The 23,901-nt window shown below is 44.3% G+C and overlaps 1 protein-coding gene across 1 annotated transcript in view; it reads right to left on the reverse strand.

Annotated features, from left to right (window-relative positions):
- The window catches only part of LOC137304598 (potassium/sodium hyperpolarization-activated cyclic nucleotide-gated channel 3-like), a 202,802-nt gene that overhangs the window by 148,141 nt on the left and 30,760 nt on the right, over nucleotides 1-23,901 (reverse strand). Inside the window, exon 2 of the mRNA XM_067973240.1 lies at nucleotides 19,964-20,387. Within this exon, the coding sequence (XP_067829341.1) occupies nucleotides 19,964-20,387 (424 nt within the window). The remainder of the gene's footprint in view (nucleotides 1-19,963; nucleotides 20,388-23,901) is intronic.

Below are 23,901 nucleotides of genomic sequence, written 5' to 3' on the forward strand. Positions count from 1 at the left end.
AATTTTAAAGTGACAACCATGCCTATTGCACCCAGATGAGAACATCATTATTGAGCACTGATTTGTAACTGATGCCTTGTTTAGTGTTAAAACAGCATCAGGATTGGTTTGACTTTGCGTCCAACGCCCTATGTGTATAATTACTAAATGAAGTATAACTGCCATCCGACTAGACCTGGTGTGTGCGACTTCGAACTTTGCTGCATTTGTTCTCCTTTATTTATACCGTTTTATCAGCTGCTACATGTGAAAGAATGCCAGAGTGAGTCACACCAACATCAGGTTGTGACGAATTACAGACAAGAGGGTTACACATCTGCTAACACACATACCACCGTATGCTATTTTAGTGACTGGTATTATCTCAAATGTTAGAGGTTACTCCAGTCAGCGTGCTGCCTCTCCTGCTTAATCCACCAAGGTTGTAAAAGCAAATTGTCAGCTGCTCTTTGTGCCAGAGGTAAGTGCCTTTTACCCTTTCACTGGCCAACTTTGACGTGTTTAACTTCTTAAAAGGATTTTATAGGGTAGAGACAGAGAAACTATTTCCTCTGGTGGGGGAATCAAGAACAAGGGGGCACAATCTTAAAATTAGAGCTAGGCCATTCAGGAGCGAAATCTGGAGGCACTTTTTCACACAAAGGGTAGTAAAAATTTGGAACTCTCTCTCCCAAAAAGGCTGTGGATGCTGGAGGTCAATTGGAACTTTCAAGACTGAGATAAGTAGATATTTTATTAGATTTAAGGGCATCAAGTGATATGGAGCAAAGGCAGGTAAATGGAGTTGAGGTGCAGATCAGCCATGATCTAATTGAATGGTGGAGAAGGCCTGAGGGGCTGAATGGCCCCCTCCTGTTCCTATGTTCCTAACTGTGATTATGCAGAACTCAGCACTGTATGAAGCTATTTTCTAGTTCTTTTGTTAACAATTATTTAACTGCAGTTCATTGCTGCTTTTTTTTGTCTGTGAAGCGTTGGTAATTACATAGGAGATAATGGAGTGATTGCAATGCAGAAAATCAGATTGATGGGTTCAGATGCCAAAAGTCACAAGAGTGAAGCACAAGTGATTTAAACCGTCATTTGTAATTCTTCAGTGCTTTAGTGGGTAACTGCTACCCCAGTGCGCTGCTGAGTCTTATAGACCAAGAAAGTGCTAGGTCTCGTCCCTGGCTTGGGCTGAGTTAGCTGATTGCCAGGAAAGCAGTAGAAGCATTACAATTGTCAACAGCATCTCTGTACTAGGGTGGAGACAAACCTGGCAAGGGTTCCCATTTCGTAATAGCTGTCCAGTGGCACCAGCTGGAAAGTTTGTGTGTGCATGTTGGAGGAGGAAAGGATCGGGTATAATCTGTCACGCCCCTCATGGTAAAATAGTCTGCGACACTTCGACAGCAATTCCCAAACCCGTGACCTCTACCACCTAGAAGAACAAGAGCAGCAGCTACATGGGAACAACACCACCTCCAAGTTCCCCTCCAAGTCACACACCATCCCGAATTGGACATACATCGCTGTTCCTTCATGGTCGCTGGGTCAAAATCCTTGAACTCCCTACCTAACAGCACCTTCACCACACAGACTGCAGCGGTTCAAGAAGAAGGCCCACCACCACCGGCCTTGACAGCGAAGCCCATATCCTCAATGATTTTTTTTAAAGCTCACCCTCGTGAAGAATGGCCACACTAATCCATTAAGCTTCACATGACTGTTATAAACGACGTGCGTTCCATTCTTGTGATTTATACTATCTGAATCCATCGGTGAGACTTCTGCCTTGAAATCACTCCCTGGGTATCCATTATTTTGTATGTAATTGCCAATTCTTGACAGATAAACAAAGTAGCATTGAACTGCAGCTAAATAACTGAGTGAAAAAAAACTGGAAAAGAACCTGGTACCAGAGGGAAGCTGGTGCCTGTGGAATAGTACTCTAGCAAAGGTCAGTGCCTTTACAACAACAACTTGCATTTATATAGTGCCTTTAATGTAGTAAAATGTCCTAAGGCACTTCATAGGCGTGTAATCAGACAAAAATTGACACTGAGCCAAAGAAGGAGACATTAGGACAGGTGACCAAAAGCCTGGTCAAAGAGGTAGATTTTGATGAGCGTCTTAAAGGAGGAGACAGAGGCAAAGAGGTCTAGGGAGGGAATTTCAGAGCTTAAGGCCTAATAGGCTGAAGGAAAGGGACGCCAAGAATGGGGTGAAGGAAGTGGGGGATGGACAAGAGGCCGGAATTGGAGGAACTCAAAGTTCTCAGAGGGTTGTAGGGCTGGAGGAGGTTACGGAGAAAGGGAGGGGTGAGAGTTTTCAAATCAAGACATTGCTGGACTGGGAGCCAATGTAGGTCATCAAACGCAGGAGTGATGGGTGAACTGGACTTTAGGAAGAGAAGGGAGAAAATAGATGAATAAAATAATTCATGGAATCATAGAATCATAGAAAATTTACGGCACAGAAGGAGGCCATTCGGCCCATCGTGTCCGCGCCAGCTGAGAAACGAGCCACCCAGCCTAATCCCACTTTCCCGCATTTGGTCCGTAGCCCTGCAGGTCACGGCTCTTCAGGTGCACATCCAGGTATTTTTTTTAAATCAGTTGAGGATTTCTGCCTCTACCACCCTCTCCGGCAGTGAGCTCCAGACCTCCACCAGCCTCTGGGTGAAAATTTTTTTCCTCATTTCCACTCTAATCCTTCTACCAATCACTTTATATCTATGCCTCCTGGTTATTGGCCCTCTCCGCTAAGGGAAATAGGTCCTTCCTATCCACTCTATCCAGGCCCCTCATAATTTTGTACACCGCAATCAAATCACTCCCCAGCCTCCTCTGATCCAAGGAAAACAACCCCAGCCTATCCAATCTTTCCTCATAGCTAAAATTCTCCAGTCCTGGCAACATCCTCGTAAATCTCCTCTGCACCCTCTCTAGTGCAATTACATCCTTCCTGTAATGTGGTGACCAGAACTGTGCGCAATACTCAAGCTGTGGCCTAACTAGTGTTTTATACAGTTCCAGCATAACATCCCTGCTTTTATATTCTATGCCTCGGCTAATAAAGGAAAGCATTCCATATGCCTTCTTAACCACCTTATCTACCTGTCCTGCTACCTTCAGGGATCTGTGGACATGCACTCCAAGGTCCCTCACTTCCTCTACCCCTTTCAGTATCCTCCCATTTATTGTGTATTCCCTTGCCTTGTTTGCTCTCCCCAAATGCATTACCTCACACTTCTCCGGATTGAACTCCATTTGCCACTTTTCTGCCCACCTGACCAGTCCGTTGATATCTTCCTGCAGTCTACAGCTTTCCTCCTCACTATCAACCTCACAGCCTATATATTTGTGTCATCTGCAAATTTTATCACCTGAATGCTGAGATTAGATTGCTGCCTTGATATTGATTCTCATGATTAGGAACAGCATTGAAGGATGTTATCCTCAATTTTCTTTTCCTCCCCTAATTTTCCTCACCTCTTCTCCTGAAGTCATTGATTGCTTTCTGGAATACAAGTTCCATGGTCACCTCGTGCCTTTTGGTACCTTGCCCAAGTGGCCATTCTTCATGACTAAGCCGTGGATGGTACAGATGAGCCCAATCTTGTCTTCCCCTGACGTTCACAAACAGCCGGTGTCCCTGGAAAGTGATCAGGAGCACTGATCAGGAGTCTATTTCTTGGCCCTTCCACTGCAGTCCTGCTGGAGTCACAGCAGGGATCCATTGGAAGACCAAAGCATTTTCAGGGCCCAGATTTCTTGGCTTTGGGAACTCAGCTGCAGAAAGGTGTAAAATGTGGGTGTCTACAAAGCCAATGATCTGCTCACAGTCATGCCTAACAACATTCCTAGATTTGGCAGAATGTGAGAACGTGGTCTCGCAACCTCCAGCCTGAAGTTCACCATCTCCCACAAGTGCAGACTATGCCAATAATCCCCAGCAATTCTCTTGCTGAATATGGCTCATGACTGAAAATCTCCCATCTAGAATTGATCCAGTGTCCAATACCACTGGCCTGAATCTCCATAGACCACAAACGAAAGAACTTGCATTTACATAGTACCTTATACCACATCCTCAGGTCATCCCAAATTGCGTTACAACCAATGGATTAGGATTGAAGTTCAGTCATTGTCATGTCAGCAGTCTCTGTTAGGAAGGGACAAAACCCACCTACCTCTCTGATTGTACCAAAAAGAAAAATGGGAACATATTCAACTCTACACTCCCTGATACTGAAAGCAAAAGCCACTCTAACCAAGCAGCCCATCGACAACATCACCATAAGACTGTCTGTGAAAATGTGCACTGCCTGCCTCTCCCTTAATTAGACTGAATGTAAAATGGATGTAAATTAGACCGCCAGGAATCAGATGTTCCCCACTAGGCTGCCAGCTGGCAGCTAATTTCTTTTTGATTAAAAGAAGACTGGAACTAGCTTTGTTGCAATGGCTCGATCCTCAACCAGCAGCTACTCAACCATTGCCTATAAGGACAGTGAGAAAACATGCAGCATAGAATCATGGAAAGGTTACAGCACGGAAGGAGGCCATTCGGCCCGTCGAGTCCACACCGGATTAAGCATGTTAAGAAAAATTGCACTACACTCTCACAGACTGACAATCTGCACCTCTGCACATATTCACCATCACTAACCCGAGCTCAAGATGTCCTAAAGTGAGAAAAAATGGAGCATTTAGTAAACCAACCAAAAATAGGCAGATTCAAAATCTGAGCTAGAAACAAAAACAAAAATACTGGAATATGGGCTGTGATTACCCCCACCCGAACCCCATGGTCAAACAGCCCAACAACACTCCGTTTCTAAGTTTGCATGTTAAGAATTGCTGTCATGTTTGTATTTCCCTACATTATAACAGTGGCTACATTTCAAACGTACTTCATTGGCTCTAAAGCACTTTGGGACGTCCTGAGGTGGTGAAAGGTCCTGTATAAATGCAAATTCTTTCTTTCCATGTAAACACTGATTATCCATGCACAAAATGCCCTTGACTGTTACAAGCGATACAATCACCACATGGTGCTTGTTCCAACAGAAAACGTCTAGTTACTAACACACGGACAATGACGGACAGGAAAAGACCCTCTGGTCCATCCAGCCTGTCCCACACAATTGTGATACCTTGTGCATCCCTATCCCTACCCCACCCAAAACCATGTGATCTCCTGGGAGAGGCAAAAAACCAGGTAAAAAACCCAGGTCAATTTGGGAAAAAATAATCTGGGAAATTCCTCTCCCACCCCCTTAGGCGATGGAAACTCGTCCAGGAGACCACTCTAGCCCAGATAATTCTATGCATTACCCACTTTCTGAATGAACACATCTTATTCCTCTCTTCCTTGAAGATACATTTTAAAAATAACTAGGCTTTCAAAAATGCAAGGCGAAACTTTTTAAAACAACATAGTCCTTCAAATACAATGGAGCTCGCCTGTGCCTGTAAGGGAGAACATGTTGCATCATCTGGTTCATTACCACTAAAATCGATGTTTGTGTTTGGAGTCTGTGATATGTTGAGATTCCATCAGCGCTATTACTTTCTTGAAGATACATTTCTGGGTATTTGATGGGTGCTTCTTTGAGCAATTATATTGGAACCAAGTCTGTGAATCACAGTGTAGACGAATGATTTGTATGGGGGTAATGGTTTTCCTTGCTCATTATTTCTCAATAGATCGTGATCGTCAACTTTGATTTCACTGGGTTGAGCATGATGTTTTCAATCATGATAGCATCCTAAGTGACTCATAGTTCATGTCAAACCAGCCATAGCTGTCAGCAGCCAACCTTCAACTTCTGCCATTGATTTGTGTGTAGACACTATATGGTTGCTTGCAGTGTAATATTCTCCAGTGTAGCTTGCTTGATCTCAGCTGGAGCAATTGTGATAGGGAATATTGAGCTACAAATTAATGAATTCCTCAGTTCTTTCCAAATACTAATTTGTGGCAGCATCCAGACCTGGGGGTTATGATGTAGTCAATAGGATTATCAAATCAGAATAATAGTCAATGATCACATCATTCAACTGAACTTTCAGCAACTAGCGCTGTATCCTGGAAGGAGGTTTAGACTACAGCGTGGAAAATATGGGGGTCAAAGACTTATGATCAGTAAACATCAGTGAGATTGTTGCCTAGTCCATATAATTGCCAATATTTCTGGCTCAATCTCGCTGCGGCACTGCTCTGTAGAACTGATTATTATCAACAGATTATGTTCATGGCTCCTGAATCCACCAGATTGCATCAATATAGATCTCCTTGGCCTTATTAATATCAGGATAAACCACAACCTTTGACTAGGTAGCCATTGCTTGATAGTGATCATGATTGTCTTCCCACTTGAAGAAGTTACCTTTAGGTGTTAGTCCTCACAGTGGCTCTGCAATTGTAGCCAAATTGGAGACAAAATGGGTGAAATAGATAAATATGTCTAAAAGACTACAGTCGTCTAATGTGTTACTTGGGGCTGCAGAATTGTGAATAGAGTTGACCTTCTTGGGGCCTGGTGACATTCCCCATTTTGTGAAGACTAGACCAAAATATTCTAAGTGCTGCTTATCAAAATTGCACTTCTGGTGTGTGAGTCATAGAACCATAGAAATTTACGGCATAGAAGGAGGCCATTCAGCCCATCGTGTCTGTGCCGGCCAATAGAGCTATCCAGCTTAATCCCACTTTCCAGCTCTTGGTCCGTAGCCCTGTAGGTTACGGCACTTCAAGTGCATATCCAAGTACTTTTTAAATGCAATGAGGGTTTCTGCCTCCAGTACCCTTTCAAGCAGTGAGTTCCAGACCCCCACCAATCTCTGGGTGAACAACTTTCTCCTCAACACCCCTCTAATCCTTCTACCAATTACTTTAAATCTATCCCCCCTGGTTATTGACCTCTCTGCTAAGGGAAATAGGTCCTTCCTATCCAATCTATCTAGGCCCCTCATAATTTTATACACCTCGATTAAAGTGAGTGTAAGGCCATTTTGTTGTAGGTTCTGAAAAACGCTACTAAGGGACATTATGTTCTACTTGGCTGGGTGCATGTATCCAAATATCACTGTTTACATTAAAGATGGCTGGAATTCATCCAGTCAGGCACTGGGATGATATGCTGCAATATTTCTACTGCTGAAGATGTACCGAAAATATGCCTTTTTTAATCCTTTAGACCAATATGTATTGCAAGCATTTTAATATAGCAGTTCTCCTCATTCAGCTCTAGTTAGTGATACCCAGATTTCAAGTTAGCTTTGATAAAGCATATGATCCATTTATCTCTGCAGTAATTATCTGCAGGGTTTGAGTATAATGTCACTCACACTTAATTGCTTGTTTACTGCTCTCATATTGGCAGAAAACGTGTGTTGTTCGGATTCCTGGGCGTGGTGATGATTACAAGAGGTGAGACCCAAGGTGTAGGACCATCTGCACCTTCAATTTTATCTGTTATCCTCCAATTCTTTCAGCTTTGCCTCAATTGTCTCCCACTGAGGAAATGTTATCTTACAATGACGCTGAGCAATAGGACATGTCAACATACAGCTGACCCATGTCGTCAAATACGTGAGAGAATTTATTGCAAATAGTGTCCTCTAACTTTGGTATTTTGATGATATGTACTGCTAAAAGTGGATGGAGGAGTAGATCTTGAGCCTTATGTAGGCCAAATAGACAACTAAACATTTTTTTCATGACCAACACATTAGCTAAGGCTGCCAACTTCATGGACTCAATGTGAGCAAAAAAACGAAGCAGTGGAAGACATGCCTTACCCAATGGAACTAAGTCAGGTGCCACCATTGCAAGCGTGTAAAGCAAGGAGAGCCTGAGTACGATGACTTAGTGTCAGCCGTGGCTCAGTGGTAGCACTCTCACCTCTGAGTTAGAAGGTTGTGGGTTCAATTCCCCCTCCAGAGACTTGAGCACAAAATCTAAGCAGTACTGAGGGAGCGCTGCACTGTCGGAGGTGCTGTCCTTTGGATGAGATGTTAAACCGAGCCCCTATACGCTGTCTCAGGCGGAAGTAAAAGATCCCATGGCACTATTTCGAAGAAGAGGAGGGGAGTTCAACCCAGTGTCCTTGTCAATATTTATCCCTCAACTGACATCACTAAAAAACACATTGCTGTTTGTGGGATCTTGTGTGCAAATTGGCTGCTGCATTTCCTACATTACAAAGTGACTACACTTCAAAAATACTTAATTGGCTGTAAAGTGTTTTGGGGCGCTCTAGAAAGGCAAGTTCATTCTTTTAAATGCGAACTCCTTTATCGTTCTTGTATTTTCTCCCTCAGTTCCCTGTTGCGGTGCTCACTATTGCTTGCTGAGTGGGTGAACGAGTTCTGTTCACGCTATCGGTGTTAGTGGATTCTGCAGCATCTCCTAAATGGTCGATTCTAATGTTTCTCACCCATCATTCGGTAAAATGCCTGGCCTCTGAACCGCAGTAGCATGGCTGAGATTGGCAATTCACTGTTTGGGGACGTCATCTGACCATTTCATTATGCCTTTACCATCCCCTCATCAAGAAAGGCTTCCCCACAAATCCTCTAGTTTGGGCTACAAAACAAAACATGATTTTAAATCAAACCAGGAAAATTAAAATATTAGAATTTAATTTTTTTTAAAAGCAACAAATTCTTCAACCCTTCAGTTATAAAGGAAATAGTGAGTGTACTTGGTGACTGAATTCGCCTCACGGCTCATCATCACTGATGCCAGTTGAACTTTAAGTCCCTGTTATTGATTGATATTTAACTGCATTGTAAGATTGCAGCACAAAAACATTTCATTTAATAGTGTGTGTCAGTGGCCGGCTATTTTATCTCTATTGTAACTACAGAATTTGCTGTGCATTGTGAAACAACACCGGAATCTAGAGGTGAAGAGTAATGCCGGGGCTAGATTTCCTCTGCTCCCTATCTGAAATGAACATGGGAACACAGGAATTGCGAGACGATAAAAGATCAAGGTCCATCTAGTTCGCCTTCTACCTTCCCGGTAGTCGCATAATACAATGATAATGGAGCTGTTGACTACCATAGCAATCAATCTCTAACAATTAGCACACAGACATGACATGAGGAAACCCCCAGTGGTGGAGAGCTCTGGGAACCATAGGTCCAAAGTCACCTGTTCCTCCCGAGCCTCCTGCACTTACCACATGAAATTAGGAAGAATGCATTAAGATTTCACCATGAATAGCAAAAAGAGGAAATGTTTTCCTGATGTTTCTTAATTTCAGTGTGAAGCTGCTATTGTTTACTATTGTTTTTATTTTATTAAATTAACAGATTTGCTTAAAAATTTGGCAGTGCTTTAAAAACAATATGTCTGGTGTATGGATTAATTTTCTGCATCAAACTCCCTCAGTATCATATTTTCCTGCCACACCTTGACATCAAACTTTCTTGTGAGCAAATTATGGAAATTTCTTACATCCAAATGTGCGTCTTTAAGATTTTTACTTGAATGTCACAGCTTCTCTCAAAAGCCTGGGTGTGCAGTTAATGTTTTTCCCACAGCTCGCATTCTGTGCCCGCTATTGTCTTGATGCTGCAATCTGAGCCTGTGTAGAGGGCAGAATTTCTCAGCGTGCACGAGGATGATATTCTCAGTGTAGAGCTTGCAGAATTTCTAAATTACTTTGTTTTCCTGAATTATTTGAAAACCAACTGGAGGATGAATTTTAACAGCTCTATTCAGGTAAAAAAAAATTTGTATAAAAATACAGCTAATGATGTAAATGATTAACTTTAAGGCTTTTATATGAGATGAATTATGTTTATATGATTAAAATTATAATAATTTTCATGATTGACAGCTAGACTGGCTATTCAGAGCATGCAAGTAACAATCTACAGAATTAATTTTAAAAGCTTTCTTCAGATAAAGTTTCAAACCTAAATTTTTTTATCAAATAATTCAATTTTACTTCGGAGGCAAAGAGAAAGCAAGAGGGGAAAGGTAAGATGCCCATTGTTTCCAGAGGCAGAAGGGTCGGTAATCAGAGGACACAGATTCAAGGTGATCAAAATTCAAAAGGGAATTGCATAAATACTTGAAGGGAAAAAAATTTACAGGGCGATGGGGAAGGAGCAGGGGAGTGGGACTAATTGGATAAGATCTTTCAAAGAGCCGGCACAGGCATGAGAAGCTGAGTGGCCTCCTCCTGTGCTGTACCTACGATGATACATGACCTATAGTCATTTGGCCAAGATTGTCCGCAGCTTGTATGGATGACCAAAACCATAATGCAGGACACCACTAAGGTTGAAAAGAGTAAGACAGAAGATGAGGTGAATCAGGAAATGGTGATTAGGTGAAGTCAACCTTAGATTCCTTTCTAACATTTTTGAGTCCAAAGTGAGGGATAATAGTCTTCGGAATGGACCTCTGCCCATTTCAGGCCTCCTGGGGTAGATTTTCAAATTGCTGCCCAGCCGTTAACCTGGTGTTACAGATTGGCCCCATGATGTTAAAAACTACCCAATTTTCAATTCCATTGAATTTGATGGAAATGAAACTCAGGCAGCTTCTATAACGGGGGGGGATGACCCACGATACCAGTTTTACGCCCCAGCAACAAGTTGAAAATCTACCCCCCAACCCACCCTCCCACCACCTATCAGCATCAAGCAATCTTAGGACACATGCAGAGTGAAGCTCCCTCGACTCTGCCCCACCAAAAGGCCTCAGTCGCAACCTCAGAAAATCACCTCCTACTTCACCTGTGTGACATTTTTTTCCCATTTTCCACACCAGCCATCCTGTGGTCTCTCTGAGTGAAATCGTGAATTGGCAGCAAATTAAAGTAGGCCCACACCCACTCGAAGCTGCATTCAGATTGGCAAAACTCATTTCAGATAGGAAACCCACCCCATGGGCTGATTTGAAACCATGGGCGAGAAATTGGGCTGCATAATGCCCGTTGTTTCGGCACTTACGCGGCCTCCTGAAGTGCCAAGATGGCGTCTTGGCTGTGCACGCACGTTTCCAGCATGACGTGCGCCGGACGACATCTTGGTATAGGTATTAGCGAATGCACATTTCAGGCCTCTGCTCGCGGCATGTGCCACATCTCACAGAGTGCAGTGCACTGCTGCATAAGGGAGGTCACAGACACACCGTACGAGATGAGGAACAGGTTCATCACCTTCCCTCTTGACAGATACAAGCAGGTCGACTGAGCACAGGGGTTTGCTTGCATTCCCCATAGTGCAGGGTGCTATTGACTGCATGCACATTGCCCTGCGTGCCCCGTATATCAACTCGGCCTTCTTCGTCAACCGAAAGGGCTTTCACTCCATCGATGTGCAGTTGGTGTGCGACCACACGCATCAAATCATGGAAGTGTTTAACCACGTGCAGATCCCTCCTCTGAACTAGCCTCGTTCTCTCTCTCACACGAGTGAGAGAGTCATGAAGAGGTGTGTGTGTGTGTGTGTGTGTGTGTGTGTGTGTGTGTGTGTCCCGGCCCCGCCCCCCCCACCCCGCGCGCCCCGCCCACCCCCCCCTGCCCCCCGGCCCCGCCCCCCCACCCCGCTCGCCCCGCCCCCACCCCCCCCCTCATACTGCTGAACGGTCACTGCCTCATCCATTTCACCACCGAGGTTCCTCAAACTTAGATTTTAAAAATCCTGTAGATTGAAGGAGGGAGGAAAGACTGGAGATCCTTGGAAAATTAGCTGGAGTATGATACGGTGCAATGAGTATCCATTTCAACATAATGAGAGGGCATGTAGGAGAGCATATTTGGAGGTTCGCAGGAACAAGAGAGAACAATGACCGTTGTAATCATCTGTAAAATAGAGACAAGAAAGATTTCCAGAGAGGCTTGCACTGAGAAAATTACTGCCTATCAGAAGACTGGCTTTTTCTTGTATTCCTGTCCAGGAATAGAACCTTTTAGTACATTGGTTATTATACCAATGTCTTCTGTAGGATATTTTAAGAAAATGGGACAATTTAGTAGTATACAGCCCTCCCTTCAGGTTTTTTTAAATTCGTTCATGGGATGTGGGCATCGCTGGCGAGGCCGGCATTTATTGCCCATCCCTAATTGCCCTTGAGAAGGTGGTGGTGAGCCGCCTTCTTGAACCGCTACAGTCCGTGTGGTGACGGTTCTCCCACAGTGCTGTTAGGTAGGGAGTTCCAGGATTTTGACCCAGCGACGATGAAGGAACGGCGATATATTTCCAAGTCGGGATGGTGTGTGACTTGGAGGGGAACGTGCAGGTGGTGTTGTTCCCATGTACCTGCTGCCCTTGTGCTTCTAGGTGGTAGAGGTTGTGGGTTTGGGAGGTGCTGTCAAAAAAGCCATGGCGAGTTGCTGCAGTGCATCCTGTGGATGGTACACACTGCAGCCACGGTGCGCCGGTGGTGGAGGGAGTGAATGTTTAGGGTGGTGGATGGGGTGCCAATCAAGCGGGCTGCTTTGTCCTGGATGGTGTTGAGCTTCTTGAGTGTTGTTGGAGCTGCACTCATCCAGGCAAGTGGAGAGTATTCCATCACACTCCTGACTTGTGCCTTGTAGATGGTGGAAAGGCTTTGGGGAGTCAGGAGGTGAGTCACTCGCCGCAGAATACCCAGCCTCTGACCTGCTCTTGTAGCCACAGTATTTAAATGGCTGGTCCAGTTAAGTTTCTGGTCAATGGTGACACCCAGGATGTTGACGGTGGAGGGTTTGGTGATGGTAATGCCATTGAACGTCAAGGAGAGGTGGTTAGATTCTATCTCGTTAGAGATGGTCATTGCCTGGCACTTGTCTGGTGCGAATGTTACTTGCCACTTATCAGCCCAAGCCTGGATGTTGTCCAGGTCTTGCTGCATGCGGGCTCGGACTGCTTCATTATTTGAGGGGTTGCGAATGGAACTGAACACTGTGCAATCATCAGCAAACATCCCCATTTCTGACCTTATGATGGAGGGAAGGTCATTGATGAAGCAGCTAGGACACTGCCTTGAGGAACTCTTGCAGCAATGTCCTGGGGCTGAGATGATTGGCCTCCAACAACCACTACCAGTTTCCTTTGTGCTAGGTATGACTCCAGCCACTGGAGAGTTTTCCCCTCGATTCCCATTGACTTCAATTTTACTTGGACTCCTTGGTGCCACACTCGGTCAAATGCTGCCTTGATGTCAAGGGCAGTCACTCTCATCTCACCTCTGGAATTCAGCTCTTTTGTCCATGTTTGGACCAAGGCTGTAAAGAGGTCTGGAGCCAAGTGGTCCTGGTTGAACCCAAACTGAGCATTGGTGAGCAGGTTATTGGTGAGTAAGTGCCACTTGATAGCGCTGTCGATGACACCTTCCATCACTTTGCTGATGATTGAGAGTAGACTGATGGGGCGGTAATTGGCCGGATTGGATTTGTCCTGCTTTTTGTGGACAGGACATACCTGGGCAATTTTCCACATTGTCGGGTAGATGCCAGTTTTGTAGCTGTACTGGAACAATTTGGCTAGAGGCGCAGCTAGTTCTGGAGCACAAGTCTTCAGCACTACAGCCGGGATGTTGTCGGGGCCCATAGCCTTTGCTGTATCCAGTGCACTCAGCCGTTTCTTGATATCACGTGGAGTGAATCGAATTGGCTGAAGACTGGCTTCTGTGATGGTGGGGATATCGGGAGGAGGCCGAGATGGATCATCCACTCGGCACTTCTGGCTGAAGATGGTTGCAAACGCTTCAGCCTTGTCTTTTGCACTCACGTGCTGGAGGATGGGGATGTTTACAGCGCCTCCTCCTCCCGCTAGTTGTTTAACTGTCCACCACCATTCACGACTGGATGTGGCAGGACTGCAGATCTGATTCGTTGGTTGTGGAATCGCGTAGCTCTGTCTATAGCATGTTGCTTCCGCTGTTTAGCATGCACGTAGTCCTGTGTTGTAGCTTCACCAGGATTGCACCTCATTTTTAGGTACGCCTAGTGCTGCTCCTGGCATGCTCTTCTACACTCCTCATTGAACCAGGGTTGATTCCCTGGCTTGTTGGTAATGGTAGAGTGAGGAATATGCCAGGCCATGAGGTTACAGATTATGCTGGAATACAAATCTGCTGTTGCTGATGGCCCACAGTGCCTCATGGATGTCCAGTTTTGAGCTGCTAGATCTGTTCTGAATCTATCCCATTTAGCACGGTGGTAGTGCCACACAACACGTTGGATGGTGTCCTCAGTGCGAAGACGGGACTTTGTCTCCACGAGGACTGTGTGGTAGTCATTCCTACCAATACTGTCATGGATAGATGCATTTGCGACATGTAGATTGGTGAGGACGAGGTCAAGTAAGTTTTTCCCTCGTGTTCGTTCGCTCACCACCTGCCGCAGGCCCAGTCTGGCAGCTATTTCCTTCAGGACTCGGCCAGCTCGGTCAGTAGTGGTGCTACCGAGCCACTCTTGGTGATGGACATTGAAGTCCCCCACCCAGAGTACATTCTGTGCCCTTGCTACCCTCCGTGCTTCCTCCAAGCGGTGCTCAACATGGAGGAGGACTGATTCATCAGCTGAGGGAGGGTGGTAGGTAGCAATCAGCAGGAGGTTTCCTTGCCCATGTTTGACCTGATGCCATGAGATTTCATGGGGTCCAGAGTCAATGTTGAGGACTCCCAGGGCCACTCCCTCCTGACGGTATATCACTGTACCGCCACCTCTGGTGCGTCAGGACATACCCAGGGATGGTGATGGAAGAGTCTGGGACGTTGGCTGAAAGGTATGATTCTGTGAGTATGGCTGTGTCAGGCTGTTGCTTGACTAGCCTGTGGAACAGCTCTCTCAATTTTGGCACAAGTCCCTAGATGTTAGTGAGGAGGACTCTGCAGGGTCGACTGGGCTTGGTTTGCCTTTGTCGTGTCCGGTGCCTTCAGGTAAACACGTTCTATTTCATTTCTTAATCTAACACTTACCAACAGGAAGCACAGCTCACTGCACACATAATGGAAAATCAACAGAATTAAATGCTTGACAGGGCTGGACACTAAACAAACACAGATGTTACATTTAGAAATCTGTGTACATTATATATGACTAGGGATTCACAAAAGAAACAACACATGTTCAATTATGTTGCAATTTAAATCAGGGTACTTGATCTTGTATTGTCCTAGGATGAAGCTGCTTTGTTTTTGTTTTAAGCTTGTAAACTATAATTGCATTATATATTTGCTGCAAGGGATCATACGCATGCTGCTGTACACAGTAATGTCAACATCGTGCTTACATAACTCAGCTTCTTTCACCAAGTCATTGAAACTAAATTACAAACAAAAAACGTCACACTCCATTTTTCTTTCCTGAAGGCAGTTTCATGACCAATGTCTGTCCTCTTGCATCTCACCTGGTGGTCACACTTAGTTTATGAATTAGCGACTGAAGGGGTAATTTCACGAGTTTGCACTCCCTGAAGGGAGTTTCACCTGCCTGGAGCTCATTACAGAAATTCAGGTGCATTGCTCACGATTTTCTGATCATAAATTCATGCAAACAAGCCTACCCTCACCCAATGTCCTCAAGATTACACTTTTCCACAAGGATAGCAATCTGGAGAGAGATTCCGAGTTGACTTTTCTACTCACAATCCCAACAGCGCTGGGACCAATCGTAGCACCTCTGTGGCCAGCAGAGCTGAAATCAGAGAACCCTCCACGGCCGAGGAATTGAATACGGAATCTTCATGGTGTGTTTGGCTCAGATAAACATTGGGAATTTGGGGGGCAACCAATGGCTTTTTCCCAATGCTTTGCAGTTCTCTACTTTCCCACCCCATTAATTTTTGTTTTCATTAAAATAAGGAAAGCCTGTGCAGAGAAAATGAAGACTTTCTTAATTTCATGTGAGTGTTTGGATCAGAAATGTCTGTTCCTGGGGACTGTAACGAAGTGTTTGTTTTTTTTGGCTACCTGCTTTCAAGTCCAACTAACTTTCTTTGAGATGTCACGAGGCTTGTACTGGGGGATTACACCACTCTCATTGTAGCTGTGCAATGACTGCAAGTTATAAGAACATAAGAAATAAGAGCAGCAGGGGCCTTACGGCCATTCAATCAGATCATGGCTGATCTTCAACCTCAACTCCATTTTCCTGCCCGATCCCCTTATCCTTTGATTCCCCTAGTGGTCCACGCAAGCCTCTTCCTTTCATTATTGGAGATCATTTGGATCATTGGAGTAAGTGAAGAGATGTTCTCCTTCACAAGGCTTGGTCCTGAAAGGTCAAATTTCTCAATCTCCTGAGGTTGAGACTATTCCAATGCTCTCCTGGCTGGCCTCCTTCCTTGCACCTTCTGTAAACTTGAGGTCATCCAAAACTCTGCTGCTCGATTCCTAATTCTCACCAACTCCCGTTTAGAATCATCCCCGTGCACGCTGAGCTACGTTGGCTCCCAGTCCGGCAATGCCTTGATTTTAAAATTCCGATCCTTGTTTTCAAATCCCTCCATGGCCTCGCCCCTCCCTATCTCTGTAACCTCCTCCAGCCCTACAACCCTCCGAGATCTCTGCGCTCCTCCAATTCTGGCCTCTTGTACATCACCGATTTTCTTCGCTGCACCATTGGCGGCCGTGACTTCAGCTGCCTAGGCCCTAAGCTTTTGAATTCCTTCTCTAAAGCTCTCTCTCCTCCTTTAAGATGCTCCTTAAAACCTACCTCTTTGACCAAGCTTTTGGTTACCTGTCCTAATATCTCCTTATGTGGCTCGGTGTCAAATTTTGTTTGATGATCACTCCTGTGAAGCACCTTGGGACGTTGTACTATGTTAAAGGCGCTATATAAATGCAAGTTGTTGTTGTTGTCTACAAACTGATGCCAGGTAGTCGTGTAGGCATTTGTCGCCAGCCTTCTTAAAGTGGTCAATGGCTTTCCAAGGGAAAAGTGCTATTGTAAAAATCTCAAATTCTCCAAACCCAAACAAGGAAAGTTCAGCAAAGTCTCATTGAAAGGCCGAGTGTGAATCATGTATTTCTGGCTGGGCCTTGTACTCATTTCTCTGAGCGTATTGACTATTTATGGTGTTATTTTCATATCATGCTTTAGGATTCTGTGTTTCAAACACTTTGATGTGATATATCTTTCAAAGGGGTGTATATTTTTTCATTCAAGTATTTGCATGTGTTTCATGTGTTGTTGCTAACGGGAAAGGCCATTAAATTGATGTTAAGAAAAAACAACAGCTGTTGGACTGAAATTTCACTACTCGTTCCACATCTCAGACCGACGTAATTTTCTCCTGGAGTGAAGCCAGACAGAAAATGCATCGTAACTTTGTCCTGAATTCCAAATGATTGCCGTGGAAACTGCTTTACACGTGGGCAAGCAAATCGAGAGAGGTACTTACTTGGAGTGTCCTGAATAACATTGGTTTCAATGTGGGAGCACAAGGAACTTTCAGGAGCAGGAAAGGCCTATCGGGCCAACAAGCCTATCCCCTTTTTGACAATTCTCAATCATGCACACCTGCCATTTTACCATCTTTCAATCCCTCCCTCTGCCAAAACACAGTTAATTCTCTGTTGAACCTATTTATAATGGTCCACTTCAACAGCTTTTTCTTAATCCACAGGTCTATTACCCAGTCAGTTCTGCCAGACTTCCCTTCTTATTCCCAACTTCTTAATTTTTACTGCTGTCCCTTGGTATTTGAACCCGTCCCCATATTGAATGACTTCCCACATCAACTCCTTGATAAACCATGAAAACTTTAGTTAGGTCGTCTCAGAGTCTCTTTTCCTAAAATAAAAGCCCAAATTTTCAGAGATAAGTGGGATTTCAAAAGTTTTGATGTTTGCTGCTAAACTTTCACAAGATCAGGAAAGTGTACCTACTTAGAGAAGCACTAAAGGAATAGCTTACCGAACTAACCCCAATTTAAGCAATTGTAACAGGCCAAACTTCCTTTATCATCTTGCCATAGAAACAAAAAAATTACAAAATTTTTAAGAAATCTAATGGAAACAATACGGAGCAGTGGAGATGATAGGACCAAGATAGAAATTACGGTCAGTTTTGTTCTCACACAAACAACCTGACTGCCCCAGATTCTTCTCTGTGCAACTTGAACAAGTGCTCACCTGCTTAAATGGGCTAAAGCAATTGTAAATTCATGAGAAGTGCCTCCTAAAGGAAATCTGCCCATGCTGGTTTATATAGAGACAAGAGAAGGCCATCCCTATTCCCCACTGGTTTTCCTTTGTGTGCCTCGATGCAGTATTACTTGTTCCACACGCAAAGCGATTCTGGCCTTGCACTGATAACTGTGGAATTGTCCCTGTCTGACCTTTCCCAGTGTTAGGAGGGTAATGGTGCTACAGCATTGGGATGGATTGAGAGAAACACACTGGTCAAAAATCAGTGTGGGTTTTCACACCAGGTGACTCATCGTTTTACCGTTACCCTTAAACATCAGTGCACTAATTAATCTTGTATGCATAATTAAAACTGAATAGAAATGTTGTATTGGATTAATGACTTAGTTAAAATAGTGCACAGAGGAATTTTACACAAGCACATTAACCAGCATGCTAAAAATAATACTTAGAATTGCAACTCCTGTGCAGTATATACACAAATTTTATTTAGCCCAATAAACAAGAGTATATTTTTCACGAAAATACTCCTTTCCTGTCACTATATGGCTGGGATCAGAGTTACGGAGGTGGGTCTTCCACTTGCCCCTCTGATTCTGTTCCAATTCCAATCAAGAACCGAGTCTTATTATCGATGCATGGCAGGCTTCCGGCACGACTCCCACTGCTCCCCACAGAGCCATGGCTCAGTTAGTAGCACTCTCGCTTCTGAGTTCAAAGATTGTGGGTTCAAGTCCCACTCCAGGAACTTTGAGCACAAAATCTAAGCTGATACTCCAGTGCAATACTGTACTATCAGAGGTGCTGACATTTGGGTAAAACATTAAACCGAGGCCCCGTCTGCCCTCTCAAGTGGACGTAAAAGATCCCACAGCACTCTTCATAGAAGAGCAGGGGAGTTCTCCCCGGTGTCCTGGCCAATATTTATCCCTCAATCAAAACCTTCAAAAAAAAAGATTATCTGGCCATTATCACATTGCTATTTGTGGGAGCTTGTTGTGTGCAAAATGGCTGCCATGTTACCTACATTACAACAGTGACTACACTTTAAAAGTGCTTCATTAGCTGTAAACGTATTGGGACGTCATGAAGTCGTGAAAGGTGCTATATAAATGCAAGTCTTTCTTTCTTCTTTCAGATGGCGCCCGCCATTGGGTCTGAAGGAAATATGAGCAGGGCTGTACCATGAGGCAGGGCTGGAATTAAAGGGGCAGAAGCTGCATCCCTGTAGACCTCAGCGGAGACTAAGGCCTACAGAGGTAAGTCACTGGGTTTAGAATGGAAGGAGTAGAGGCCGCTACAAGGCCTTTTCCCTCCATGGGGGCACCATGAGGCTGTACTACAACTTCCCAGGGCCTACTGCCACCTTTCCCATGGTGGTCAGGAAGCGGTGGTAACGGGATGGGTGTGAGGAAAATCCACTGCAGATCCCAGCCCCGCCATCATTTGTGTGCGGTAGGTGGGGAAGGAGCGGACGCAGAGAAGGAGGGCGAGGAGGGAATTCCCAATTGGGACAGTGAGGCGTGGGAAGTCTCACTATCCGAATTTGCTGACATTCTTTGCTTTGATCCAGCACGATTGTGAAGGAGAAATCTCAGTCTACGTTTCATAGTGCAGTTTAATTCTCTGGTTCGGCATCAGAACCTTGTTAGAAACCAATTTTTCTGCCTCATTGCATAGAATTTACAGCACAGAAACAGGCCATTCGGCCCAACTGGTCTGTGCCAGTGTTTATGCTCCACACCAGCCTCCTCCCACCCCTACATAAGGTTGCTTGGAAAAAAAAAATCACCAGTGGTGTCGAAGTCCTCAAACAGTAGGTCAAGATTTAACAGAAACTCTGCTGTATAGAGAAAAGGAGACTTACCTCTTCCCATTGGTGGATATAACGAATTAGTCGTGATAAGCGCAGCAACCGAAGAAGACTGAGGATTTTGGTAAACCTCACAATCCGCAGCGCCCGGGCAGTCTTATAAACTTCAGAGTCAATCCTCGTTTCAACTATTAGAAAAATGTAGTCCACTGGAATGGAAGATATGAAGTCCACCACAAACCAGCTTTTCAGGTACTTCATCTTGATTTTCTGCGGATCTAAAATAATCTCCGTGTTGTCCTCCACCACAATCCCAGTTCTGAAATTCAGCACTAGGTCAACGAGAAAGAAAGTGTCGGACACAACATTGAAGACAATCCATGGAGTGGTGTTTTCGTCCTTGAAGAACGTGATTCCTACAGGAATGATGATCAGGTTTCCCACCATGAGAAGCAGCATAGTCAAGTCCCAGTAGAACCTGTAAACACAGACATTTTGTTTTCAACTTTCACTTCATTAAAACTGAAAGCAATTGAAACAGTTACACAGAATTACATAGAATTTACAGCACAGAAACAGGCCATTAGGTCCAACTCCTCCATGTTAGTGTTTATGCTCCACTTGAGCCTCCTCCCAACCCCTCTTCATCTAGCCCTATCAGCATATCCTCCTATTCCTTTCTCCCTCATGTGTTTATTTAGCTTCCCCTTAAATGCATCTATGCTATTCGCCTCAACTACTCCTTGTGGTAGTGAGTTCCACATTCTGGTAGAAAGTTCCACATTACCGTCATATCCCACGCACCATTAATTTGAATTTCTCTCTAAAGATTAATCTCCATCAACAAGAATCTCAGTGGATTGCAGAAATCTGCCCCAAACCATCGAGCATATGTTCACATTTTTAGATGTCTCCTGCTTTATATTCGCAACTACTTTTTCGTTAAAAATAGCTGACGGCAGAAAATATGCCTCTTAATGTCAACGTAAAGAAGAAGGAAAGGCTTTCTGTTCAAAATACATCCCAGTGCCTGTGTAATGGGGGCCACAAAACTTCAGACTGGGCTGGGAGCTGATCCAGAGCTGCCTTACATTATAAAAACACATTACCAGTCCAAAGTTGTTGTACAGTTCTGGTCTCGATATTACAAAAAGGATATAGAGGCACTGGAGAAGGTGCAAAAAAGATGATACCAGAACTGAGAGGTTATAACTATCAGGAAAGACTGAACAGGCTGGGGCTCTTTACTCTAGAAAAGGGAAGGCTAAGTGGTGACCTAATGGAGATCTTTGAAATTATGGAGGGGTTTTATGGGGTAGACGTAGAGAAGGTGCTTCTACTTGTGGGGGAATCCAAAACTAGGGGCCATTAATATAAGATAGTTACTAATAAATCCATAAAGGATTCAGGAGAAACTTCTTTACCCAGCGAGTGGTGAGATTGTGGAACTCGCTACCACATGGAGTAGCTGAGGCGACTAGCGTAGATGCATTTAAGGGGAAGCTAGATGAGTACATGAGGGAGAATGAAATAAAAGGATATGCAGTATCATAAGCCCCTAGGGGCACAGCGAGCAGTGTAGGAATCAGGGCAGGGCCATTGGTTACATAAAGAAGCTCGTTATTAGCTGCTTTAGTGGCCCAAGGAATCTGGGCTGGGAGAGCAATCAAAGTGCACCACTCTCCTCGTTCATGTCTAAACAGCGCAACAGATCTCCTTCTAGACCTTGTGCACACTTAATCCTGGCATTCTGCACATGTGCAGACCAGTTGTGACAGTTTGTATGCATGAATATTGTCATGACATGAACAAGTGATGCCACAACAACTGAAACGTCTAAGGATTCGTTCTGTAGCCAATGCGTCGTGACACCTCAAACCAGATCACCGTCTTCACTAGAGCCCCGAAGGCTGGCACCAATCAATAATGAGTCTCCCCAGCTGCCAGTCTTATCAAATTCAGCAAAATTATTTTTGTGTTGTTGCTAGCTGCATATGTCAGGAGCTGGTAGCTTTACATCAATAAAAGTAAAGCAGCTATAGTCAGCAATGGTCAATGGAAGATTCCTGGGGCCAAATTCTCCGCACCCATGCGAATCTTTAAGACCCCCCTCTCATTCCTCTCTTCTCCAAAGAGTAAAATCACAGGTTAGACAATCTTTCCTCATAAATCAGCCCTCTAAGTTCAAGAATCAGCCCTGTAGCCGTCCTTTGCACTCTCTCCAATAAATGTACATCTTTCCTGTAATAGACACAAAAATTGAAAACAAACGTGCCCTCAGATTCAGAGGAAGTTAATATACCGTTTGAGCTGTCAGTGTCTCACGTCCCCTGTAATACCCTACACCCTACATTGTATTAATGTCTCTGTTACCGATAACAATTTTCACTAATAGAGCACCCTCAACATAGTAACATCCCAAGGTGTTTCGCAGTGGAGATATGCTGTACCATGGAGGGAGAGATTAGAAAGGGGGACCAAAAGCTTAGTCAAAGAGATGGGTTTTGAGTAGAAATGACATCCTTCTCTTTGATAAGCACTAAAACTACAAGAGACAAAAATGACAAAAGGGTGGTGAGGCCTAATTGCAGAGGCTTTAAAGGAAAAAAATATACATTCTTAGAACCCGTGATTAGAACTGGTGATTTTCTGTAATAACACATTCTGCGAATAGTTATGCAAACAAGCTGCTACATCTATTTATATTTTAACAAATTCCACCGATTTCACACAACAAAACCTTCCTCTTTTAGCAGGGTGGTTAAATCAGTAACACTGAACACATTCTCTCAACTTCCATCATCAAATGAAAGGCTTGCAATTAATTAGTCAGATTGCCTCAAATCAGCCTCACAGTCTGTTCCAACAAAAATTGTGACCCGAAATAAGTGAAGAACTTCTAAAAAAAAATTTACAAGCATCTATCCAGAAAGATCTGGAGACGAGTGGAAATGTTAGCCGGCCTAAAAGAAAACCTTAGCCCAGCGTCAGCTAGGCATGGCAAGCTTGGCAACGGTTGCCATGGAGAGAGAGAGAGAGAGTCATCAAATTCATTGGTTTCTGGACAAAATCAGCAAGGGAGTGACTGGCATGAGATAAAACCAGTTCAAAACTACTGTGCAGCCAAAGGTAGCCTAAAACAATTGTAATTAAACTGCTATACTGATGCAGTCTTTTTTTTTTCCCTTTGCCAGCCGAGCACATTTGACATTGCCAGAAATGGGAAACTGTAGTTATGAGTAGAGACTCCAGATACTCAGACTATTTCCACCGGAGCAGAGTAGGCCAAGAGAAGATTTAATAGAGGTTCATAAATGATTAAGGGTTTTGATAGAGTGAACGGTTGGGGTGTCAGTTTAAAATGGTCACCGAGAGAGAGGAGAGGGGTTCGGAGAAATGTTTTCACACCGAGGGTTGTTGGGGCATGGGATGCTTTGCCATATGGAGTGCTTGAGGTAGAGACACTCGCATCTTTTAATGGAAAATTGGATAAATATTTGACGCAAAGGAGGGTACAGAGCAAGGGCGTGGCAGTGGGATTAATCTTGGTTTGCTCTAGCGAAGACTTGGCACAAACACAGTGTTCCGAATCGCGGCCTCCTGTGCCGAAAGTGTCTATAGTTCGAAGTTTAGGCTGGCAGTTTCCTGTAACTTGGACAAGGAATGGGCTTTTATTTGAGAGCAATGATCTGAGGACAAGGGCTCGTGTCTGCTTCGTTGTAGCATAGGAACGGAGCTTGGTGAGGAAACAGGGAGAAAAGTGTTTAGGGTGGCTGAACGTAGCAATTGGACAGCTTGACATGAGTCTAACCCTCATCCTATCACATTTTCTATTAGCGCAACTTCTAAAGGAAATTTGATTATCAAAGAAAAAACAAGTCGTGATACAGCCAAGGCACGACATTATTGACTTTATAAAATTATAACCAGTTTATTGACGTAATTCATTCCCCAGCCAAGAACAAGAACACCACAGGCTAGATTTTCCGTTT

This window comes from Heptranchias perlo, chromosome 38, assembly GCF_035084215.1.
Source record: "Heptranchias perlo isolate sHepPer1 chromosome 38, sHepPer1.hap1, whole genome shotgun sequence".
Lineage (NCBI taxonomy): Eukaryota > Metazoa > Chordata > Chondrichthyes > Hexanchiformes > Hexanchidae > Heptranchias > Heptranchias perlo.